We start from the raw sequence: 26075 nt of genomic DNA, 5'->3' as shown, positions 1-26075 counted from the left end.
TTAACCCAGAGATACGTGCACATTTTCTATTCTGCTAGTAAGTTTCCCTTTATAGAGAATTCCTCAGGCCCCCAGCACCTGACTCAGTGGAGAAGTCAAGTGCATGGCTCAGTGCGATGTCTGGTATGCCCGTTTGGTCAACCCACATACTGAGATTCGGTGCCAGTTAAGCGTGACCCCCTTTGGTGATGCCATATGCTTATTTCAGCCACAGAGTGTTCCCCCTGACCAGATGAACCCGTGTCTTTCCTACTCGCTAACCAGCTTATCATATGTAGCTCTCCCTCTCAATAGGGCTAGTCCATATGCTCTATTAACATCAAGTCTCCATTCTTGAGTAGCAAGTGGTCTCCGCAGCAATCTCCCCCTTTGGGAACTGGCACACTTTCCCAGCATACTGTTGTATTTCTAAAAATCCCTAATCTATATTAGCTTGGTAAAACACAGTATGACCTCCTTTCTAATTTATGTTAATTGTTTCCATATAATGGTAATTTTTTTGGCCTAGGCGAAAAAGGTTGTGCTTGTGGTGAAAAAAAGAATCAGCTGTGGAGCTGAGATCCGCCAACTCATTTTGATTTATTGGCCCATTTACTTACATCTGCCATGCATATCCGTTGTATAAACACTCGTAGCAGTGCAATATGGCTGTATATCGGCACTGGTGGGGGCACTAAGGCACTCGGCGTGCGGCCTTGTGCCAATGCACGCCTCCCACCAGTGCCAATATACAGCCATATCACACTGCTACTCATTTGATATTGCTCATATATATATATATATATATAGGTTATGCATAGCAGATTATATATACACAGTTGAAAACAGAGATATTAGCTCTCGTTTGAATTTATTTCCCAAATGATGTTGAACAGAGCAAAGAAATTTTCACAGTATGTCTGATAATTTTTTTTTTCTTCAGGAGAAAGTCTTTAATTTTTTGATTTTGGCTAGAATAAAAGCTTTTTATAAACCATTTTAGGGTCAATATTATTAGCACCTTTAAGCAATATATATTTTTCGATAATCTCCAGAACAAACCATCATTATACAATAACTTGCCTAATTACCCTAACCAGCCTAGTTACCCTAATCGACCTAGGGAAGCCTTTAAATGTCACTTTAAGCTGTATAGAAGTGTCTTGAAGATTATCTAGTCTAATATTATTTACTGTCATCATGACAAAAAGAAAATAAATCAGTTATTAGAGATGAGTTATTATGAACTATTAGGATTAGAAATGTGTTAAAGATATCTTTCCTCTATTAAACAGAAATTGGGGGAAAAAATTGAAAAATAGACAGGGGGCTAATAACTCAGGGGGGGTAATAACTATACATATATATGTATGTATATACACACACACACACACACACACACACAGTTGAAGTCAGAATTATTAGTCCCCCTCTTTATTATTTCATAAAAAATACACAATACAGTTTCACTTACACTAACATATTTATGTACAGTTTACTGTGAACTGTATAAATGTACATAAGTATCCCAGACTGGACCAACCTTATAGTCTTGAGGATCCTGAGAGTTTTGCATCTTTTTTCACCATGCGATGAAGTGCAGAAAAAGCTTGATATAACATATAATCCATACACTGAAGTTTTACAGTTAATGTGAACTCATTTCTCTGATAATTTAACACTATCAAAAACTTGTGAACGACAACAGTATTTTAACAATTATTATTTTTTATATAATTTAAAATATATAGAGACATAGATATGTGTTGTATTCAGTTACTGTTTCAGCCCAGAATGATGTGTATAAAACAGTCTTGCTGCTCTCAGGTTTCTGCCTTAGCAGACCAATCAAACACCTCAGTGGAGACGCATCAATAATATCCAGGGTAACAAGATATTTTAACACTGGCATAAAGCAACAGCAAGTGTCAAACCATAGGTTGAGTAATCATTGATATTTTTTGTAGAGAATAAAAAATCAAAGTCAGCTGTATAATGTTATTCTTGCTTATAAAAATATGTAAATTTACATGACAAGGAAATTACTGACAATTTTTTGGAATGAGTAGATTTTATTTTTTATAAAGCAATAAATGCCATTACACCATTTTGATTAAATTCTGTTATTAAGGAGTATTGTGTTGCCAAATGTACTTTCTATATTAATAGCTATATATAGCTGTAAAACTTTTGGAATCTACATCTGCCTAGATACAGTTGACTTTGCTTTGAATCCAATCCAATGATATTAAACATTTAGCTCCAGGAAAACAAGCAGGTGGAAATCATCTAAGCAGGAAGAGAAAGCAACTTCATTTTCCAAAATCTACAGTACAGAATACAGTTTTAATAGCAGGTGTCTTCACAACATAGTTGGAAGCTTTGTTGATTGCTTTGAGCTAATTCATCCACTGAAAAATGTAAGTAGATTTTTTTTGTCTTCATTTAAATTATAATCAAATCGAATGATTTAAATTGATGGTTTTATCGAATAAAACTATGTAAAATAGTTTATACTTCATACTTTAAGTCCTAATAAACAGTGAATATTTGGCATTTAATTAGCCATCAGTAAATGGTGTGTATTGTTATTTAAAAAGTTACCCAAATATTATTTTCAAGACAAAACATTCAGTCTACATTAACTTGTACATTAACGTTTCTTTTTTAGCTGCAAAATAAATCTACTACTTGCATCATATACTGTTTTTTATGATGACAGAAACTGGTGATGATGGTTCAAATCGTACAAAAACTTTTTTTTTTTTTTAAGTTTTCTTTGCACATGCATGTCAATCTCCTTTAGTTATTTTTCACACCCTTGCAGGGTGTGTGGTTATGCGCTAACACAAAATCAATATTTTATGAAAGCACGGAAAAAACAGGACTGATGACATGAACTTTCAGCTGGAACTATAAATAGTGGGTCACCTTTGCTAAAGTGTTGAGTGGCTAATTGTCTATAATTTGTTCAGATCCATAGTATAGCCAATAAATAAATAATAAAATAAATAAATAATAAATAAAAAAAAACCTGCCATATCAGTGTTAGCGTAACATTCAGAGCTGGAATAATGGAGGCGAGGATCCAATGACAGTGTCTTTGTTAAACAAACAATGGTCAGGCAGGCAAGGGTCAATCAAAAGAGCAAACAGAATCTTAAAGGTAAATCCAAAAGAGTAGTCAAAAAACAGTTAAGAAATTGGTTCAGACAGCTACAGTAACAGCAAAAATCAGTCATTTAAGTGAGAGTCTGGAAACACGGTATGGAAAACACAACAAGGAAAATGCTTTGTGTTGCTACAGATAGAACAAGACTCAGCAATGTTTGTATGTGTGCTGTATAAATAGTCTGTGTAATGAATCCTTGAGCAGCTTTAGCTGTGTGTGTTTGCAATCAGTCGGAATCAGGAACCAGTGTGTGTGTGGTGCATGTTTGTTGAGTTGTTGTTTGTTTGGTGGCATATTTGTCGTAGCTAGATCGCTGGTGCCTGCAACAGTTTGGAATCCAACATCGTCCTTAAAAAATCATACTTAAACCACAGATAATACATCTTTAGAAGAAAGCAAACGAAATGAGTCTTATATAAGTTTATCAGTCTATGTAGAAAAAAAACTTGCTAGGTTGTTTAAAAATAACTTTAAGTAATTACATTTTATTGTAGTTCCAAAATCTCTGTAACTACTCTGAATTGGAACAAAGAGAGTTTGGCCCTGCTACTTCAGTTACTAAATGATTATTTAATTTATTAAATCTTACAGAGACACTTGCTCCAATGTCTAGCATGAATGTGAAGGGTATCTCAGATGACCAGGCTGAAAAGCAACATTTTAACAGGTTAGTAACATGTAATTATTGTGTAATTGCAATTTTTTTTTTACCTCTAAATGCTCAGGTAATGAGGATTTTAGACTTTAGGTGACACTGATCATTCTTTGCAAGACTTGAATAGACCTGCATAAATAATAATAAAAAAATCCAAATGCTAGATCTTTATTATACATTCATCCATAGCAAAAGCTTCAGTGTTAAATGAACATTCTTTATTGATCATTTATGTCTACACTAAGAGAGTTAAATAGCCTATATTACACGTGAAAAGGGGTCATATTTTGGTTATATGGATCACCAACAACATACTGATATGCATGCAAGGTCAAAAACACTTTCATGGTCTTATAATCTGCATTTATTTTTACCTAATAATCCCAGCGACTCCCAAATGAATCATCAAGCGATTCATTTGTTCCCAAACCCCTCCTTAGCGCGAAGCTAATCTGCGCTGATTTGACCGATGACAGTCTGTTGCAATTGGTCGACAGTGTTCAATGCTAGACAAATGCCCAGCACGGTTTGTCAAGCTCCCGGCGGACAAACTGGCCTTATTTTGCACGCACCCCTGGTGTATTGTCTGCCCATTCCCACAAGTCTCATACACCAGTCTATTCTGATCCTTCCTTTAACAAACAAATGAATCGCCCACGGTAAGTGTCACAGTTGCAGGTTTGTGCTCTCTTCCGGAGTGTCTGTTTGATCATGTGGGTTTGTTTTGTGTTCCACGTTGAAGGAACTCATCGGCATATTGCAGTGGTCAACACAAGTTGAATCTGAAATCTTGGGCATCTCCAATGGTCTCATTCATTGAACTAGCTTGAGGGCTTATACCATCAGGATAACAGAGCGCCAATTGATTTCGGGCTCCTCTGACCAGTACTTCTATGCAGATGTTCTGGTACCCTTCGGCTAACTAGCCAATGATTAATTCAATCAGTTAAATTAAAAACCATGGCCCTTACAGGATCTTCAGCGGAAACCATTTCACGAGACTTTTAATTGACTCCTGGTCATGTGCTCGCCTTGGGCACATCCTGCTAGAAGCACAATTTCGTAGAGACAAAGAGATCTCTAGAAACATTAATGCATATGAATAAAAGCTAATCTCTTAATGTTAGAACTATGGCAGATGTATCTTTGAATAATATGCCATAATGTTCCTCATATGCTGTTTATTCCAATCTACTAGGTTAATCAATGTGTTGTTTTAACCCTTATAGCAGATTAACATGCTCTGTATGTGTCTGAAATGTATGATGTCTGGTATTGAACGAAAGCTAGTGACATTTGCAATAGGTTGGTGTAAATGAAAAACTAGTAGTACCAACAGTATTTATCTTGTAACGTTTGATGTAAGATTGTTTCATCTTGCAAGAGTTCTACCACGAGAAATCTACATGCAGTCTGTTAATTATTGACCTTTCCTACGTCAGTACGGGGCGTGGCCCCGCCCTTCATGGCAACTGCTTATTGGCAGACAGTGCCATGGGGACGAACCAGACCAGGTCACTTAAAAAAGCCCTGCGACAAAGAAACTTTGCTATTTGCATCAGCTAGCTTGCGCATGCTTTTGCTCTCTGCCCCCTTTCGCCTGCCCGGACACAGCGCCGCCACGCGATTGGGTCACCACGAACTTCCATACAAAGTTTCGGGACCGCCGAAACTGCACGAACTTCCGCAAAACCGACTCTCAGCAGTCCGTCACCTCAGTAACCCAGGACAACAGCCATTCACGAGCGTGTGAATCCCAAAGACGTCATCGAAGCGAGAAACCACCCAATCAGGAGCACCGTGTTTCCCCAAGGCCAGCCAGCGAGGGAGATTCGACTTCAGCAAAAAGGGCGCAAGTAACAAACTAATGTTGTCTCTTGCTGATCTTGTGCAGATTGATCTTAAGCAGTTAAAGATAAGCCATATCTCTGCTTTTGTGGTTTCTCAGGTGTTATTCTAAGATCTTGCAAGAAGTATTAGAATTAATTTGGGACGTTGTCAACTCATTTTGCATCCTCTGAACTGCCTCTGTGTGTATGTGTGAATGTGTGTGTTTGTTTGTTGTTTGCTTATTACGTAGTTAGTTTCATTTATCGTAGTGTAGCTCAATAAATCTTTGTACTCATTTTGTAAGAACTGTGTTCTTGTTTATGTGCTTCTAAGTCATTGCCTCGAGCTGTAGATCTTGTTACCTTGCTAAACGTTAACCCAATACTGTGTTATGTTATTATCGTTGGCCACGTAAATAATATTAACAAGATTGGTAAGATACGATGTCTACTATTTGCGGGACAAATGGTAGATAAAGTGTAAATCTTTTAATCTGATTAAATCTGACTCACTTGAGTCGAATCAATGATTCGAATCTTCAGGATCCGATTCATTGAAATGAGCTAATAAACCCCTGATCGATATTAAAACGTAGGTTGATCCCCTACAACGTGTATCTGTTTTGATCACGTGTGATGACGGCATTCAGCTGGCTTGATGAGTCCGCCAGCTGAGGCTCATAATCGTGCCTATATATGGGCGACGTTTTCTGTGTGTCCTTGTCAGTTTGTTACGTGTGCTTATGTGTCTGTGCTCAGGACCATGAGGAGTTTCTTCTAGAACCTGTTATCCTGCCTGATACCTGTCCTGTTCTCCTAGCCCTAGCACCGCACTAATTTCTTGCACTTGTTTTCTTGCACTGCAGGGAGGGATCAGGTGTCACCAGAATGGGAGCTAAAACAAAGCGGCTCTTTAGTTTAGAGAATGCAGCCTGCGCTGCACTCGACCACCTGAAGAGAGTTTTGGAGGAGGTTAAGGACGTCATAGGGGAGGCGAACTGGCTGAAATTGCGAATAAAACGCCGGTAAAAATTGGCGAAGCCCAGAAATCTGAACCTTCTCTGGATCCATGCGCACCCCCTCAACTGACACAATGTGTCCTAGAAAGGGAACAGACTGTACATGGAACACGCATTTCTCCGCCTTGACAAAAAGCCCATTCTCTAGCAGCCGCTGAAGCACTCGCCTGACGTGCTGCACATGTTCCTGGAGAGAACGAGAAAAAATCAGAATGTCTCCAGGTAGACATAAATAAACTGATCTATCATGTCTCGCAACACATCATTTACGAGTGCCTGGAAAACCGCAGGAGCATTAGAAAGCCCGAAAGGAAGAACACAATATTCAAAATGGCCCCTGGTGGTAAGGAATGCAGTTTTCCACTCATGGTCCTGCTTCATGCGAACCAAATGATATGCGTTGCGGAGATCTAATTTTGTGAAAAATGAAGCCCCCTGCAGACGCTCGAACGCTGAAGACATCAGCGGCAAAGGATACGTATTCTTCACCGTGATGCTGTTCAGCCCTTGATAGTCTATGCAGGGTCTAAGAGACCCATCCTTCTTTTTCACGAAAAAGAACCCCGCCGGTGAAGAAGAGGGCCGTATGATCTTGGCCGCTAGAGAATCAGAAATATAGTTCTCCATGGCCTCCCTCTCAGGAATAGAAAAAGAGTATAACTTGCCTTTAGGCGGTCATAGGGACGATGAGGAGGCAGAGAAGCAGCTCGAGACTTACTGAACAGTCTCTTCAGGTCGAGATACTCACTGGGCACGTTTGACAGGTACATGCGCTCCTCCTGAAACACAGAACAAGAAACAGCAGAACTAGCAGACGAAAGACAAGACTCATAACAGTTCTCACTCCACGAAAAGATCGTATTAAGACCCCAGTTAATATGAGGCTTATGGAGAATCAACCAAGGATGACCTAAAACCACTGGTGTGTTGGAACAGTCTGTTAAAAAAAATTAAATGTGTTCAACATGATTTCCAGACGTGATTAGTTTTATGGGTTTGGTGGAGTGAGTGATAGTGGGAAGGGAAAGTCCGCTGAGGACGCGTACTGCAATGGGTTGTGACAGCTATAACCAGAAGCTTAAAACTGAAAGCGAAACTAGAGTCAATGAAGTTTCCCTCCGCCCCGGAATCGTCGAGCGCCTGTGTGTTTTGAGTTCCGGAACCCCATTATAGGGTGACGGGCAGGAAGCCACCCGATGCCCCGCCCCACCGCAGTAAAGGCAGAGTCCCGCCGTTCTCTGCCGGCGCTTCTCCTGTACAGACAAGCGGGATCTGCCCAACTGCATCGGTTCCGGGTCAACACTCCCAACTTCCGGCGCCATCGCCGAGACCGGAGAATCAGGAACAGGATCCGGAAACCTGTTTTGCCACATGCAACTCTCACGGCGAAGCAGTCTGGAGTCCTTCCGGATGGCCAAATCCATCAACTCGTCGAGAGTTTTGGGAAGATCTAAGGAGTAGATCTCATCCTGGAGACGGTCAGAAAGGCCATGAAGGAACATGTCCCATTGAGCCTCCGTATTCCAGCAGGATTCAGCAGCCAAAGTGCGAAACTCAATAGAATAGTCCGCCACGCTCCGATTCCCCTGGCGGAGATCAAAGACCTTTTTGAGTTCCTTAGAGAACAGGTCAAACGAGGAACAACATGGTAATTTCTTTTCCCATGCTGTGGTTCCCCATTGAGCCACTCTTCCCGAAAGGAGGGTGATTACAAACGCCACCTTGGACTGCTCTAAAGAAAACAAGGACGGCTGCAGAGAGAAGTACAGGGAGCATTTGTACAAGAAGGACTGACATAAGTGAGGCTCCCCAGCATAGCAGGTCGGTGAAGGAAGGCGAGGCTCAACTGAGTGACCAACGCTAACGTTAGCAGTCACCAGCACAGGCATCACCTCCAGGGCTGGTGCAGGCTCCGCTTGTACTGCTCCGGAAACCAGCTGTTGGACCTGAGTAGTCAGTAGTGAAACCTGACCAACCAAGGCCTGAATAGCCTGTGCTGTCGTGGCCAAAGCCTCATCCTGGCGATCGATCCTGGCGTTGCTGGTTGTAAGGAACTCTGAGATCTGTGACGCACTCGCTGGATCCATGGTAAGGTCAGTTCGTTTTGTCACACTCAAATAAATGTTCAGATGGATCCAATTGCGAGTGAACAAAAAGTATTTATTAGACACAGTCAAACTCAAAAACAGTAAGTGTGTAGACTGCTGAATCAATTATTTCCCCTCACACTTCCAATATTATCCAGGTAAGCACAGCATCTTCTTGACTTATGACTTCAGGATCTGTTTGTCTTTGCGGCTGTGTTAGTGGGCGGGGCGCAGGTTTAAATTTTCCAGGGTTTGCGCCCACAACAATTATGTTTCATTCTCAAGTCATGCCGAAACGGCTAAAGAGTGCGTAGAACTTATCTGAGGTTGAAGTGTTATGGCACATGAATTGCGCCACCTTCCGGCGATCCTCTGAAGAGTGTGCATTCTTTGCCTGCGTCGGAGAGAGACAGAAAGGCAGAAACTTGTTTAGGATCGAAGCCGCCGGTGGTAGTCACAGGGGCATCACATGCATACTCACATGGGTCGCGATGGCAGTCCATACGTCAGTAAAGGTCAGTTTGCCTGGAAGGCCCATACTGATCCACGCAGACTGAAAGTATTTGTTCAGGGTCCGACAAGGACTGGCTCTGGAAGTGAAAAAGAAATAGGTAGCCTTGCTCCCTCCAGGGAGACCAGCCCGCAGCGCCAAGAACCTGCGGAACCAGCTGTATTCCTCCCTGTTAAGAGACAACTGCGCCGCCCCAAAGGCTCTGTTTGTCTTATGCGTGGTGATCTGGCATCAGAGAACAAGCAGAGAGAAGTGAGTGAGAGCATGCCACTGGTGACCCCCACCTTACTTGCGCCATACTCACTTTAATGACTTAAGCAGACTCGTCCCGGCTTCTGGAGGCCTCTTCAACCTCCTGGATTGTCAAATTCTGGAAGACTCCACGGCGGTGCCCCGAGATTGAGGTTAGGTAACCAGTCAGAAAGCCATAAAAGCGCCACTGTTGCCTAGTGTTTGGGTTGGACTCCAGGCTATCTGATAAAAGTGAGGTTAGACAAATTAGACCACCAACGGTTTAATGGTATTCATTTGGGGGGAAGGGGGGCAGACAGACATGGCTGGCTGAACCAAGAGCTGCTGGTGACCCGGAGAATAGGTCACCAGCAGCCAAGAGCTGTTGGTGACCCAGAGAGGAAATTAAATCTAAGTCATCAGCAGCTCTTGATTCAGCCAGCCACATCTAACTGTCCTCTCCCCCGCGAATGGGTGCCTGTCTAGGCGGGCTGGCGTCCTGCGACAGCCGGGCACCGGGCACGGCGTCTTCCGCATGTCGACGCGGCCAGCGGCCAGAGCGAGCAGTAGTTTCTTCTCGTCCAAGTTGGTCACCTTGTGAACGGCCGTCAGGTGAGGCGAGAGCCGACTGTAGACGTTCAAGCAGAGCGCACATTCAGCCATGACCGTGCTAGAGCCAATGCAGAGGAGGAAAGAGACCCACAAGCCACGTTGAGCAGTTCATAAGAGGGGGGAGGCGGCGTCCACTTCTGCGTCATGACGTTGGTGGACCTCTATTTCTTAAAGGGGAAGGACACCCCTCACCCCCCTGCACTAGGGGGTGTAAGCCGATACCTACGAGATCCATTCGGTTCAACACCTCTTTTGTTACGACTCAAGTAGGGGGATAGGGGTGTCCACCTCATTCCCTCCTCCCTTTTCAAAGGAACCGGGGTGGGGGTGGGGGGGGGGGGGGGTGTTCCGTGAAACAATGCACATCCTTCTTTGCTGCCCCGGCCTGCAGTTCAACTCCTCTCTCTTGTTACGACACAAGTAGGGGGAGAGGGGTGTCCACCTCACTCCCTCCCCCCTTCTTTGCTGCCCTGGCCTGTGGGAGTTTTTTTACAGCCTATCTAGTTCACTTTTTTACCCCAAGAAAGGGATTGTTTGAGCCCCATCGAACATGCACCGTTTTGTGGGGCAGTTCCACACGCGCCAGCCGTGGGAGCTTTTTTGCTTTTACGACCTGCTACAACCATATCGATACTCACCAACCATCGAAAGGGGGTCCAGACAGCCCGTAACCCTGGCACCACTGACCCTGGCACGTTTCACCTTGCTGGAGACCACTAGCTTCCCCAACCAACCACCCTCAATCCCTCCGGGAGCAGAAGAGCAGCACGCCGGGTGACTCGACCGAACCTACCGAGCATCACCCAGCAGGGCGAGGGGCGTGGGGCGGGGGCACGGGCCAAGTATTGGCGGGGGGGGGGGACGGAGTCCAGGGGGGCGGGCTGGCGGGCTGAGCGGCAGACAAGCTCTGGATTAAAGCCAGACGGGCCATCTGAATGCCCAGGACAGGGAGGAAACTACCACACCCATAGAAGCCGAACCATTGGTTCTTTGGGGGGCCTGGGTGGGGGCCTAACCCCTAGGGCGTCACACTAGCTCCTATCAGTCAGTAACGGAGGGGTCCGACTGCAAGACTCTCAGAGACTAAGTCTGTGATTCTTCGCCTTCACCGAAAACTCAACGGCAGGTCAGAGAATGTTGGTGTCGGGCAAATACCTCCAGGCGCGGGACGTCCCAACAAGTAGGCCGGGAAAGGTGGTCTCCCGGCGAGCATGACTTGGTGGGCTCGGGCCTGGGTCTAATCAAGGCCCCCGGTGAGCGCCAGGCCACACGTGTCCCTGTTGGACCTCTCGCTCCAGATGCGTAAACGGAGCCACTGATGAACAATTGATGGAGCCTCTGACCTCCGGGGCCTTGTGTCATGCGCTCTATGCCCGGGGAGCCCCCACTCTCTGGTGCTGGTGACCCAACCGGTCTTTGGGTTTGTGAATGGGGCACCACCGGCCTTTGGGCCGTGGATGGGGCACCAGCGGCACGTAGTTCTAGCCTCAGGGGATAATGAAATCCTGTGTTTACCGCGGGGAGACGGACGCTATCTCGCAGCTTGACAGCTCAGCCATGGGGCCCCTGCTTCTCTGGGACGCTCGTGCGGTGGCCTGCTGGGAAACGGACGCCTTGGCGCAGGTTGACAGCTCAGCTGCGTCCCCCTGCCTCTCCGGGGCGCGCGCGCGCGCGGCGACCGGCGGGGAAACGGACGCCCTCTCACGGCTTGACAGCTCAGCCATGGTGCCCTGACTCCCATGGGGTTCAGCCCACCGGCCTTGCCCGGGTTCGGTCGCACCTCTTGGGGCAACAGGCCTGCTCTTAGACCCCTGGTTCCTTCAATCGCTAAACCCAAAATTGCACTAAGTCCCGTTTTCTTCGCCTTCACCGAAACCCTGACGGCAGGTCAGCGAAACCCAGAGTCACGCATGCACCTCCAGGCGCGGAACACGCCGAGAAAGGTGGTCTCTCTCCGTGCATGGGTTGGTGGGCTCTCCCCTGGGTCTAATTTGACACTGTCGATCACAGCATACTTCTGGAAAGGCTGGGTTGGGCTGTCTGGCACGGTCCTCAAATGGTTTAGATCTTACCTTGAAGGTAGAGGTTACCATGTCAGTATGGGTGACCATAGGTCGAGGTGGACACCCATGACGTGTGGAGTCCCACAAGGCTCGATTCTGGCACCTCTCCTGTTCAACCTTTACATGCTCCCTCTGAGCCAAATAATGAGAAAGAACCCAATATCCTACCACAGCTATGCTGATGACACTCAGATCTACCTAGCCTTACTGCCTAATGACTACAGCCCCATTGACACCCTCTGCCAATGCATTGATGAAATGAGCAATTGGATGTGCCAAAACTTTCTTCAGTTAAACAAAGAGAAAACTGAAATGATTGTGTTTGGAAACAAAGATGAGGTTCTCAAGGTAAATGCGTACCTTGGCACTAAAGGTCAAACGACAAAAAATAAGGTCAAGAATCTTGGTGTGACTCTTGAGTCAGATCTGAGTTTCAACAGTCATGTCAAAGCAGTCAGTAAATCAGCATACTATCATCTCAAAAACATAGCAAGAATCAGATGCTTTGTTTCTAGTGAAGATTTAGAAAAACTTGTTCATGCTTTTATCAGCAGCAGGGTGGATTACTGTAATGGACTCCTCACTGGTCTTCCTAAAAAGACAGTCAGACAGTTGCAGCTCATCCAGAACGCTGCAGCCAGAATTCTAACCAGAACCAGAAAATCAGAGCACATCACACCTGTCCTCAGGTCTTTACACTGGCTGCCAGTTACATTCAGAATAGATTTTAAAGTATTATTACTGGTCTATAAATCACTAAATGGCCTAGGACCTAAATACATCACAGATATGCTCACTGAATACAAACCTAACAGATCACTCAGATCATTAGGATCATATAAACTAGAAGTTCCAAGAGTTCAGTCAAAGCAGGGTGAATCGGCTTTTAGCCACTATGCCCCTCGCTGCTGGAATCAGCTTCCAGAAATGATCAGATGTGCTCCAACATTAGGCACATTCAAATCAAGACTGAAAACACATCTGTTTAGCTGTGCCTTTACTGAATGAGCACTGTGCTGCGTCCGATCATGTTTTTCTCTTCTTCTTCATTCTTTCATATCACATTTTACCTGTTTTTATGTTTTGTTTTGTTTTTACGCATTTTTATTATTTGTTTTTATTTTTATTTTACTTGTTTCTTTTATTCTTGTTTATGTAAAGCACTTTGAATTGCCATTGTGTATGAAATGTGCTATATAAATAAACTTGCCTTGCCTTGCCTAATCAACGCCCCAGTGAGTGCACTTAGGTTCCCCCAGATGCGTAAATGGTGCCAACTGACTTTGTCGTGCTAGATACCCACCATCCCCGCAAATGAGCAAAAAAGAATATATATATATATATATATATATATATATATATATATATATATATATATATATATATATATATATATATATGCATTTTGTTTAGCAAATCCAATTTTTTACTTTCTTGAAGAACTGCTGTGGACAAGTAATCAATGGAGAGAAATAACAGAAAAAAGCAAGAAGAGATAAGCAGTAACTACAACTATTTTGTATTCAGTAACTAACGTTAAATCTATGCCTAACCGCAGAAACTTTTATAAGCATCGAAGGATTCAATATGTTATGTGAAAAGCATGAGGTAGTGTCACAGAAGGAGAATGTGGACAAAGGACTGAGTAAGTAAACAGTTTATTGAAACATAAAGTAAACAAATTCAAGGTAAACAGGTAAAGTCTATTATCTTTCAGATGGAGAGCTCACCAATAACACAAGGAGCATGCAGCAGGGACTTACATTACAGACTTTAAAAGTAACAAACCCGCCACTGTAAACATTGCTGCGTCTCTCCTGGATGAGCTCAACTCATTCTACGCCTGCTTTGAAGCCCAGGACTGTGTGCACACACTGCGTGCTCCCGAGGCCAAAACCGAAACCGCCAGCACACTCTTTGTTTCTGTAGCCGACGTTACGAGATCTTTCCGTCGCGTGAACATCCGGAAAGCTACGGGCCCAGATGGTATCTCTGGACGTGTACTTAAAGCATGCGCACATTAGATAGCAGGAGTTTTCACTGACATCTTTAACCTCTCACTCTCTCGGCCTGTGGTTCCCACATGCTTTAAGACAGCAACTATTGTGGCCATACCGAAATCAGCTAAAACCACATGCTTGAATGACTGGTGTCCGGTTGCTCTGACACCCATCTTCAGCAAGTGCTTTGAGAAGCTGATTAAAATGCACATCTTCTCTGTACTGCCCGCTCGTTTTGTCCCTTTGCAATTTGCATACAGGAATAACCGCTCCACTGATGATGCAATTGCTTTCACCTTGCACACTCCTCTGTCTCACCTGGAAAACAAAAACACATATGCAAGAATGTGAGAATATGTGAGAATATGTGAGAATGCTGTTTGTGGACTACAGCTCAGCATTCAACACCATAGTGGCTGCCAAGCTGGTGGTGAAGCTCCAGGATCTGGGTCTACACAGCTCTCTGTGCAACTGAATTCTGACCACATGGTCAGAATGAACATTACATCATCCTAGAGCTGGGCGATATGGCAAAAAATATTATCACGATAATTTTTTTCATATCAGTCGATATCGATATTTGTCACGATAAACGTAAAATCTTGTTGTAAAATCTATATCTATCAATTTTATAAGATTTTCAGTATGCCAATCGCTTTGTGCAGCTGATTTAACACATTTAGTGAAATGTTTTAGCTGTCTGACAATATAAATAATAAAATAATTTACAAAAGAACAAGCTAAATTCAGCATTTACTGTTCAAGTTTTCAACAACCAAAAACATTACAAGTTATGGGATATTATTGGGGGAATCTCCTCATCCACCACCAGTGTGCAGCATCCACCTGGATGATGCGACGGCAGCCATTTTGCGCCAGACTGCACACCAGCTGATTGGTGGAGAGGAGAGAGATGAAGCCAATTGGAATATTGGGATGGTTAGGAGGCCTTGATGGACAGAGGCCAGTGGGCAGATTTGGCCAGAATGCCAAGATTAAACCCCTAGTCTTTTTCAAAGGAAATCCTGGGATTTTTACGACCACAGAGAGTCAGGACCTCGGTTTAACGTCTCATCCGAAAGACGGCGCTCACTGAGTAGCATAGCGTCCCCGTCACTATACTGGGGCATTAGGACCCACACAGACCACAGGTTGTGCGCCCCCTGCTGGCCTCACTAACACCACTTCCAGGTACTGACCGGGTGTAGTCCTGCTTAGCTTCAGTGGGCGACCATGTCAGAGTTGCAGAGAGCTAGCTGCTGGCTTTTAATAGCGAGTATTGTTAAATTTAGGGTGAAATCTACTTAAAAATATTTTATTTAGGGATGCTAACGATTACTTGATGATCTACTGATTGTCAATAACACTTTAATCAATAGACCCTATCGATGACTGATTAAGCATGGACATGTAAAGGTGTAGTTATGCTTTGCGCTGTGAGACGCGTCCACGCATTACATCATCAAGTGTGTGCAGTTTACCTTATGCATTCACCCTCTTGACATCACTTATTGCGGGACGCATAAATCCAGTTATGCACAGATCTCTGTTATATCCGCGGATGTTTTAACCAATTTTGTCAAACAAACTGGCACAAATAGGCCAATGCAGACTTTCATTTTACAAATCGCACATCACAACGAAAACATGCGGGGAGCCTCTCCACACAGCGAGCTTCTGAACTCTCATCCAAGTTTATTCTTTCGAGGTAACCCAAGAAATCTACCAGTGCTGCAAAAAAGACTGTCCAGCTCATGCTGCTAACACCGCATTTAGTTAATCAATTAAAATGAAACCGTGAAAATAGTTTAATGGATTTTTTTGGGCGCTAAAGCATATTACCCGCGGACTTGTTTTAAAGCGCTTTACCTCAGATGTTATTCGTTCTTCTTGTTTATGCTGTAGATATCTGACCAACAAAATATACATTAAAATTAAGTTACACATTATACAAAACGAAATTCGTTGCAAAAAGGTACATTTTCAAGGATATATACATCATTTGTGCCCGCCTTAAACAACTGCAGGTGGATGATGCTTCGCTCTGTGAAAAAAAAAGGATTTAAATAATATTCCAATGCTGTTTTAAACGTCTGTCATATATTTGATGTATTTTTAATATGTCATTATTTTAAAGATTATGTCTTGAGCATCTGATTTCTACTCTTTCTGATTATGTCCTTTAAATATATAAAAGCTGGTTGTTTTACCGTCGGTGAGGGACAATAGTGGTATTACAGATTTCAAAACAAATATCTTAATATTACAAAGGAAACATAAGCTTTACAAAAAAATATCCTATTAATGTCTTATCAAATATCCTTAATTAATGCAGCCTGTAGAGCAAGCTTCAACTGTTCATTGGGATGTGTTTGAGATTGTGTTCTCTCTCTCTCTGTTTTTTTGGGGTTTTTTCTCATAAGGCACGGCTTTCGTAAATGATGACATAAGACTCTACTGGGTAGCTGTGCTGGTTTACCAGCACTTGTTTAGGTCTGTAATTTCTTAGCATCTTCATAAGGGTGGTCTTGTTTTACATGGTGAAACAGGCTTGTGGTGTTGCCTGCTTTTGATGACACCAGTCGTCTGCTCAGTTTGCAGTGCACGTTGCTCTGTTGTTTGTCGGATAGCAAAAAAATATGTAACTTAAGACTGAGGTCTAGTGACGTTTCTTGTCAACAATGTCTGTGACTCTGACCTTTTTTACCTTATTTCTTTCTTACTCCTCTAAGTACAACTAACACTGTATGGCTGTAAACTTGTACGGCGTGCAGCATCTGGAACTGCAGGCTGCAAAATGCTCGCGCAACGTATATTATCGAGCAATTATCGAACTGTCATTATCGTTTTATCGAAAAAATGTATATAGTGATAATTATCGATATTGAATTATCGCCCAGCCCTACATCATCCACACTTATCCTCAACACTGGTGCTCCACAGGGCTGTGTTCACAGCCCACTCCTGTACTCCCTGTACACACATGACTGTACAGCCAAACACAGCTCTAACATCATCGTTAAATTTGCTGATGACACAACAGTGGTAGGCCTAATCACCGATAATGATGAGACGGCCTACAAAGAGGAGGTGCACACTCTGACGCAGTGGTGTGAGGAAAACCACCTCTCACTCAACATCAGCAAAACCAAGGAACTTGTGGTGGATTTCAGGAGAGAGAAGAGAGAACACACCCCCATCACCATCAACAGGACACCAGTGGAGAGAGTCAGGACTTTCAAGTTTCTTGGAGTCCACATCGCTGAGGATATGAGATGGACTCAGTGCTGACTCAGTCCTCAGCACACACAGACACAGTGCTGAGGAAGGCACAACAACGCCACTTCTTCCTCAGGCGTCTCAAGAGGTTTGGAATGAGCCCCCACATCATCGGCTTGTTCTACACCTGCACTGTGGAGAGCATCCTGTCTGGCTGCATCACCACCTGGTATGGAAATAGCACCAGCAGCAATCGCAAAGGCCTACATAGGATTGTGCGAACTGCTGGACCCGTAGTAGGAGGTGAGCTTTCCTCCCTCCAGGACATCTACACCAGGCGGTGCATGAGGAAAGCCAAGAGAATCATCAGTAACTCCAGCCACCCAAGCCATAGACTTTTCTCTCTGCTACCCTAAGGCAGACGGTTCTGCAGCATCTGGTCACGCACCAACTGACTGAAGGTAAGCTTCTTCCCTCAGACTATCAGGCTGATGAACACTTAACACACCCCACACCACACACAGACTCTTCCATACCCCTCACTGCACACCATCAATATGTAGCATGCACTGCACTTCAACCAATCCATACTTGAAACAATAATGCCTACAACTATGTGGACACCTGTTCATTGTACATATCGCTGTCAATTTCACATTGTCCTGTTTTTTTTTGAAGAGTTTGCTGTTGTATTTTGCACTGTCGTTGTATTTGCACTGTATCTGTATTTTGTACCGTCTGAAGGCAGCACCTAAGCTTTTCACTCATCATAGCACACATGCTGCTGATGATGTGACAATAAAAGTGATTTAATTTGATTTAAGGGGTGGAACAATAGTGTACTGGCGACTGATGTCAGTGAAGACAACACAGGATCAGGAGACAAACAGCCAAAGACGATGCACACTAGAAAAAGACATGGCGAATACTAAAAGCTGCGGTCATACTTGACTTTTCTCCACGCTTCAAGCCTAGTGAACTTTGACCTGCGAAATCGCATCACTTGACTGTGTAAGATCAATCGAGGATCAAAACATGAGCTCTCTGGACAGAAATTTAAAACATGGAGCAATCGCTTACTTTTTCAAATGCCTAATAAACTTGTTTAATTCCACACCTTTTAGCAGCATTTTTTATTTTTATTTTATAAAGTGGATGGATGAGCATGGGGAGACATGCAGGCACGCTGGTAATTAGTATACAGGTGACTGGGATTTTGCTGATTGCAGAAATCGTGAAAAGGGTGAATCAGATGACTGTGAGTGGGAAGAACTTGGCCTTGCTGTAACATTACCCTCCTCCAGGGTGGACTCCTAGCCGCCCTCTCCTACTACGACGTGGGGGTCTTCCACGGCCTCTTGGAGCTGGACATTCTGGATGGATAATATGAAATTCTTTATTCTTTAGTAGTCCAGTCTACCCTCACACCATCTGGTACTAAAGATCTCACTGACAGAGTAGAAGGAACCCTCTTAAACCAGTAGAGGAGAAGGAGGGGGTTTTCCAGCAGGACCAGGTTCTGTGAAGAGAGGAGGGTAGAAAGGTTTTAACAGTAAAACATGAAATGATGGGCAGAGGTGGGTGGTAATGAATTACATTTACTTCATTACATTTACTTGAATAAAATTATTGGGTAATTTTTGAGCACATTTAAAAGTTAGTACTTTTACTCTTACTCAAGTAAATTATTAGAGAAAATAATTACTCTTACTTCGCTACATTTGTTGGCGTTCCTGTTATTGTCGAATGATAATAAATATGATACATATGCTTTGTTTGCAAATATTGCAAGGCGCCGCAATGGAGAGGCTGTGTCACGAGAGGTTGCTATAGAGACAAGTCTCCTGTTTTCATTAGAATGCGCACGCCTATCTTGAAATGACGACTCGAGGAAGACTTGTGAGTTTATACTGCCATCACGCCATGGCTTTCTGCGGTTGTGAGAAGGATGGTCACACTGTCTATGCAATGAGTTTATCGGACCAGGTCATCCGCAGACTCAAGTTTAGTCTGTGTTCACTCCAAGATATCAACAAGAATAGTTTGATAATGTGATGCACGCTGTACATCGAACTGACATTGCAACATATACATGAATTGTATTATTTTATTATATTATATTATATTATATTATATTATATTATATTATATTATATTATATTATACTATATTATATTGTATTTAACTTTTAATCTGCACCACGGCCCGCGGCAACTTCCTCCTATGCTGTTTCCTTAACCTGCATGTCTTTATTTTACAAATGATAAAGAATGTCTGCTTCTCAAGCTCTATGAGGAGCGTCATTCATGTATTTTAAAATGCACTCGGTCAGAAGACAATCGCTATCATGAGATATCATGACATTGTGTTTTTGATCGTCAGCATGATGTAGGCTTATAGTGACAATAATATTAATACAATATGGTTATAATGATATTTGTACATGTCCAAACTAGTGTGCCACCTAAGCACCTTTTTTCTGCCCAAACAAATATGTTGCATTTTTCAATTGTTTGAGTTTATTTGATTGACAATCTAAAAGCTGTTAGCTACGTTTGATGTTTCATTGTTGAGTTAAACATTTTTTTAGGGTCTCTGACACATTGCTTTTATTATTTATATTTACTTTATTAATTAACATTAACTGTGTGCATCAGCAGGCAGTTTTTGTCTTGTTCATTATTTATTAGGCTCCCTCAAAACACACAGGCACCCACATTTCCAGTGTGGATTATAATTTTATTATAATAATAAAAAACTACGGTTTTAATGTCAACTTGTTATTTTTTATATATGGCTTTTGTGCTTTTATAGAGTGGGAGTTGGTAAACATATTCAAAGGTGTGGGGTGATGGGGAGCATTTTGATTGATGTAGTGGGCCGCTTTGGCCCAAAATGCAAGGTCCGATAATTTTGTCCCAGTCCAGCCCTGCAATTAGTGCAATTGTTTGTATTCAATACTTTATTTTTATTATTATTCTTTTTAATTTTCCATATCTGTAATGCCTATATTTTGCCATTTTTTTTGTAGTCCACTTAGAATCCAACATTAAAATCAATGTTCTCTTTATTGCCATTGATTGTTTTAAAATTGAAATGGCATTAACATGCCTGTGTTTTAATTTCTTTAATAAATATGGCTGTCAAGCCAGGATCTTAATGGTTTATTGTGGGTATATTGTTTACATGGAGAAATCTGTGTTACAAGTTAAACAAAAATTCTAATAATGAATTATATTTAGAATTTAAATAGTATTTGTCTTGCGTTTACATTCATTTTACATTCGAATAGCCAGTTTTTTTATCGATTGACAGCACTATATATATATGGATAAAAGCGTCTGCTAAATGACTAAATGTAAATGTAAATAAATGAAAAGTAACTAGTGACTGTTTACTTGATAATTTTTTTTAACATTTTCGCAAGTACTTGTACCTTTATTTGAGTATACAATTTGGATACTCCACCCACCTCTGATGATGGGTGAATTTTATATTGGAGTGGGAGGTGCAGACGATACGTGACTTGGTTGATACTTTTGACAATATGGAAGGGATTAACATAATGAGGACTCAACTACTTGCAGGCCTGTTGGAGACATATCCTTTGTGGAGACCCAGAACCTATGTTCAATCTCAAAGTTGGGAGTGGTGAAACTACATAGATCAGCGTAGATTTTGTATCTCTAAACAGGCCTCTTGAGATAGTGATAAGCTGAGTCCCAGACCTCCTAACTTGCTTGGAACCAGTAATCTACGGCCAGAACATCAGATGGTTTCCCAACCATGGGAACAGAGTAGGCTGGAAATAGAGTATGCACTGCTAGAGTGTAAGTCCAGTGACAGGATGGCGCAGGGAAGAATTGCCTCACTGACGATCACACCCACAAGTAATAAGAAGGCCTTCCAGACTCTGAGGACCACAATCTGAATATCTGATATCTTCAGGGAGTCCAAAGTTACAGAACACATGATTAAACAGGAGGTCTGCAGTCACAATGGCTGTTGATAACCTTGGCAGGGGTATGAATTTACTATACTTGGAAAATCTATCAATAATGTCCAGAACACAGGCATAATCTTAGGAAGTTGGCCAGAACAGTTGGGGGGGGTTGTTATGTTGTTGCGCGTGAACTGAAAACTAAAGAGCAGGGGGTGGGGTTTGGGTTGTCGCGGGAGCACTTCACATCATTTTGGAAGGGCACTTTCTTTCTTAGAAGGGTGGATTTAACAACTGAGCTTCTCACAGATATTAAAGATTCTTGTGATTGGTAAACACTGTGAATGAATGTTTGGACCCCTCCAACCAATGGCTCCACTCATCGAGTGTCAGCTTGATAGCTAGGAGCTCACAGTTACCAACGTCATAGTTGGACTCTGCCGGACTGAACTTATGGGAATAGAAGGCATGTGAATGTAATCTAGCTGATACTTCCTACCGATGGAAGACAATGGCTCTCACTCCAGAGGTAGAAGCATCCACCTCTACAACAAACGGGACTTTGGGATCTGGGTAAATGCCTTCTTGAGGGTTTGGAAGAAAGCCTAATACCATCAAGAAAACTCCAGCATTTCCTTGGGTTTGCCAACTTTTATTGGAAGTTCATCTAGAATTATAATAGTATTTCCTTTATATTTATAATGGCCACTAGGGATGATAAAGGTGGTCTTTCCCTAATCACCCTCTCGGATTCTGGTGAAGTTATATGGACTTCTGAAGTCAAGTTTGGTAAAGATGTTGGCCCCACGTAGATGTTTCAGTGCAGCAGGGATGAGAGGAAGTGGGTAACGCTTGTTATGTTATTTAGAGTCCAATAATCTATACAGGGTCTTAACCTGGCAAAGTCTCTTCTGCAGAATGGTCATAAACCGCCTTGAAATGTTTGGTAAAGTGCTTGATGAATTGTGTAACCAGACCTCTTTCAGCCCATAAAATTTCTGCCCATCACAGAAACTTTCCTGAAAGTAGAGAGATTATAAACCCGACCCACCGCCAGACCTGAGTAGGGTGCCAGGTGAACCATGGGACTGGCATTGACCTGTGTTGAAGAAGAAATGGGGAATTGCAGAAGTGCTGGGTGCTGGCAGTGGAGGTGCATGAAGCACCTGCTTCAGTGAATCCACAAGTGCCTGGGTCTCCACTGCTCATTTTCAGTGATAGTACGGCCTTCTGTTATAGAAGGAGAATGTGGACAAAGAACTGAGTGCGTAAGAAAAGAGTTTATCGAAACAGTTAAAGTAAACAAATTCAAGGTAAACAGGTAAAGTCTATTGTCTTTCAAGTGGAGAGCACACAACGGGATTGGGAAATACACACTCAGAGAGGATGCACTCTAGGAAGAGACATGGAGAATACTAAAAGACAAAGAGCAGAGAAGATAAGTATAACTCTAGAAAGCTGGAATAGACCGATGAATCAGGTGACTGTGAATTTGGAGAACCTGACCTCACTGTGACAGGTAGGGTCTCGATACAAATAATTTTTCACAGATCCATACACACTATAAATGAAAGTTTATACAGCCAAATAATAGCATTAGGTGTTTTACAGATGAACTTTTAAACTTGTATGAACACTCTGGTTACTAAAGTAACCCTCGTTCCCCGAGGAGGGGAACAGAAATGCTATATGTGGATTTTAATTATAATCCACAAATGGGAGATTTCGTTCAGAAAGCCAATTGTATAAAAGAGTATACAACGGGCCAATGAAATGCCAATGAATTGTCAGCGTTAGCTTGCGCACGTGTGCTTCATTGCCAATTATCTCCGCATATAAGCACAGGTGGAGCAAGCACACGCTATCCTTTTAAGCTGAAGAGACTGAACTAACAGCTAAGAAACAGTGATTATGGTGATGCTAAATAGCATTTCCGTTCCCCGAGGATTACTTTAGGAACCAGAGCATTCCCCTTCTGATGGGGAACTCCAATGCTATTAGGGGATTTTAATTATAATCCACAAATGGGAGAAAGTATGGAAAATGCCATAATGACTGCACCTTACCTACACCTCCGATGAGAGGATAGCCAAGCAAGCGTGAGCGCTCCTGCATCAAGAGAGGCGCGGTCCTCCAACGTGGTCCCTGGCCCTTACTTATCCCACTTTAACAGAAGTTTTACGGATTTAGATATATTTTTTTGGAAGTCACAAGCATCTAGAAAATTCCAGGAATAAACGACAGTAAGTTGGGAAGCGTGCAGTCCCGATAGGGAGGACGCTGTGGAGGTTATCTACTACCCAACGGGGAGATAAGATGACAGAATACATATGGACTAGCCCTGAGAAGAGGGGAGTATGCATAATAAAAGGTGGTTAGCGGAGAGGAAAGATAAGGGTCCGCCCGAGAGGGGGGACTGAATCGTGGCTAAGTATGCATATGCGATCGCCTTGTGAGGATCACGCATAGCAGGCACCTATACCCAAAACACGGGCTGACCAGCAAGCAGACCTACAACGTAGTGGGCCAGAAAGTGACTCCTCCGCTGAGTCAGTGCTGGGGGCCTCGGAGGAATCTGCAGGGCTCACCTGACAGGGAACTTTACTGACAGATAAAAAGGCGCACGTACCTCCGTGTTAGGGAGAATGGCACAGCAAGCTTGTTTCAACACCTTAACCGAATTGTTTCCTCAATCACCAAGGGTTACCTAACACCCTTGATAAAACCGGTTCCACTAGCAGATTGTAAAACCTTGCAAATGTGTTGGGTGTCGCCCAGCCCGCAGCTCTACAGATGTCTGTTAGAGAGGATGCAATGCTCCGAGTGGAGTGCGCACGCACTCTCGGGGGACACGGCTCGCCTCAGCTCTGATAAGCGAGAGAGATGGCATCCACTATCCAGTGGGCCAACCTTTGTTTCGATACGACACTTCCCTGCTGCCGACCACCATAACAGATGAAGAGCTGCTCAGATGATCTAAAGCTCTGAGTGCGGTCCAGATAAATACGCAAAGCGCAAACTGGACAAAGTAAGGAAGGGCTGGGTCTGCCTTCTCCGGGGGCAGCGCTTGCAGTCTCACTACCTGGTCTCTGAATGGTGTGGTAGGAACCTTGGGCACATAACCCGGGCGGGGTCTCAGGATAACGTGAGAGTAATCCGGCCCGAATTCCAGGCACGAGTCACTGACCGAAAATGCCTCCAGGTCCCCGACCCTCTTTATGGATGCCAACGCGACCAGCAGAGTTGTCTTCAGGGACAGAAATCTTAAAGATACTGATTCGAGTGGCTCAAAGGGATCTGACGCAGGCTCGTAAGAACGAGGGTGAGATCCCAAGAGGGCATGAGAGGGGGGTGGGGTGGATTAATTCGCCTAGCGCCTCTGAGGAACCGGATGATGAGGTTATGCTTTCCCGCAGTGCCGCCAGCTACCACGTCATGATGAGCGGAGAAGGCGGCCACATAAACCTTGAGTTTGGAGGGCGACAGCCTGCTCTCCAGCTTCTCCTGAAGGAAAGAAAGCACAACACTGATCTGGCAATTTCGGGGGTCTTCTCTGTGAGAGATGCACCATTCAGTGAATAGACTCCACTTCAGGGAGTAGGGGTGCCTCGTGGAGGGGGCTCTAGCCTGAGTAATGATATTAACCACTGCATTCGGTAGGTTACCTAAGTCTTCCTCGCGTCTAAGGACCACACGTGGAGGTTCCAAAGATCGGGGCGAGGGTGCCAGATGGTGCCCTGTCCCTGAGAGAGTAGGTCCTCTCTCAAAGGAATCTGCCAGGGGAGGGCCGTCGCGAGGAGGTAGAGCTCTGACATCCAGGTCCGGTTGGGCCAGAGGGGCGCAACCAGCAAAACCTGTTTCTCGTCCTCCCTGACCTTGCACAGTAACTGCGTGAGCAGGCTCACTGGGGGAAACGCAATCTTGCGCATGCCCCGAGGCCAGCTGTGGGCCAGTGCATCCGTGCCGAGAGAGCCCTCGGTCAGGGAAAAAAACAACTGGCAATGAGCGTTCCCGGGGGATGCAAACAGATTGATCTGGGGCTCCCTGAATCGCGCCTATATCAGCTGAACGGACTAGGGGTGGAGTCTCCATTCTCCGGGATGTACATACTGCCATGAGAGCACATCTCCTGCAAGGTTGAGCTTGCCTGGAATGGGAATGGCGCGCAGCGATTACAGCTGCGGGTGACTCCAGAGGAGCAGACGGTGGGCGAGCTGAGACATGTGACGAGAGCGAATAGCCCCCATGCAGTTGATATACGCCACAGCTGCCGTACTGTCTGTCCTGACCAGCACGTGTTGCTGCTCCAGCACCGGAAAAAAAATGGTGGAGAGCGAGGAAATCTGCCAACAGCTCCAGGCGATTGATATGCCAATGCTACTTGGAAACCCTTCCACAGGCCCGCAGCTGCATGCCCACAACACACGGCCCCCAGCCCGTGTTGGAAGCATCTGTTGAGACAACATGACTGGCCGCCTGTCCTAGTGGCACACCGGCCTGTGGAAACGAGGGGTCGTTCCAAGGGCTGAGGGTGCAGCGACACAGCGTAGTAACAGAGACTCGGTGTGTGCCCGCATACCATTCGCTTTCGGGGACTCGATCGTGAAGTCAGTGCTGGAGTGGTCTCATATGGAGTAATCCAAGTGGTGTGACGGCGGCTGCAGATGCCATATGCCCCATAATCAATTGCTCCCGCGAGTGGGCTAAAATCAGCCAGTCGTCAAGATAATTGAGAATGCAGATGCCCGCGAGCCGAAG

The 26075-nt window shown here is 44.0% G+C and overlaps 2 protein-coding genes across 4 annotated transcripts in view; one reads left to right on the top strand and one right to left on the bottom strand.

Moving 5' to 3' along the window:
* The window catches only part of LOC147842916 (uncharacterized), a 67950-nt gene extending 66170 nt beyond the window's left edge, over nt 1-1780 (bottom strand). Inside the window, exon 1 of one of the 2 annotated variants that reach the window (XM_087260282.1) lies at nt 1523-1780. Coding sequence is in view for 1 of the 2 variants with exons in the window: in XM_087260281.1 (XP_087116407.1) it covers nt 1523-1555 (33 nt within the window). In the remaining variant the exon portion in view is untranslated. The remainder of the gene's footprint in view (nt 1-1522) is intronic. The other variant, XM_087260281.1, reaches the window with a different exon arrangement.
* Nucleotides 1781-2255: 475 nt separating this feature from the next.
* The window catches only part of zgc:171695, a 34455-nt gene continuing 10635 nt past the window's right edge, over nt 2256-26075 (top strand). The window contains exons 1-2 of one of the 2 annotated variants that reach the window (NM_001105149.2): nt 2294-2399; nt 3743-3818. In NM_001105149.2, the coding sequence (NP_001098619.2) occupies nt 3757-3818 (62 nt within the window). In that variant the 5' untranslated portion in view covers nt 2294-2399; nt 3743-3756. Of the gene's footprint in view, nt 2400-3742; nt 3819-26075 lie in introns of both variants that reach the window. The other variant, XM_087258533.1, reaches the window with a different exon arrangement.

This window comes from Danio rerio, chromosome 7 (assembly GCF_052040795.2).
Source record: "Danio rerio strain M-AB ecotype USA chromosome 7, GRCz13ab, whole genome shotgun sequence".
In the NCBI taxonomy this organism is placed as follows: Eukaryota; Metazoa; Chordata; class Actinopteri; order Cypriniformes; family Danionidae; genus Danio; species Danio rerio.
Note: the sequence above shows the minus strand (reverse complement) of the source record. Positions and strands in the feature narration are given on the sequence as shown.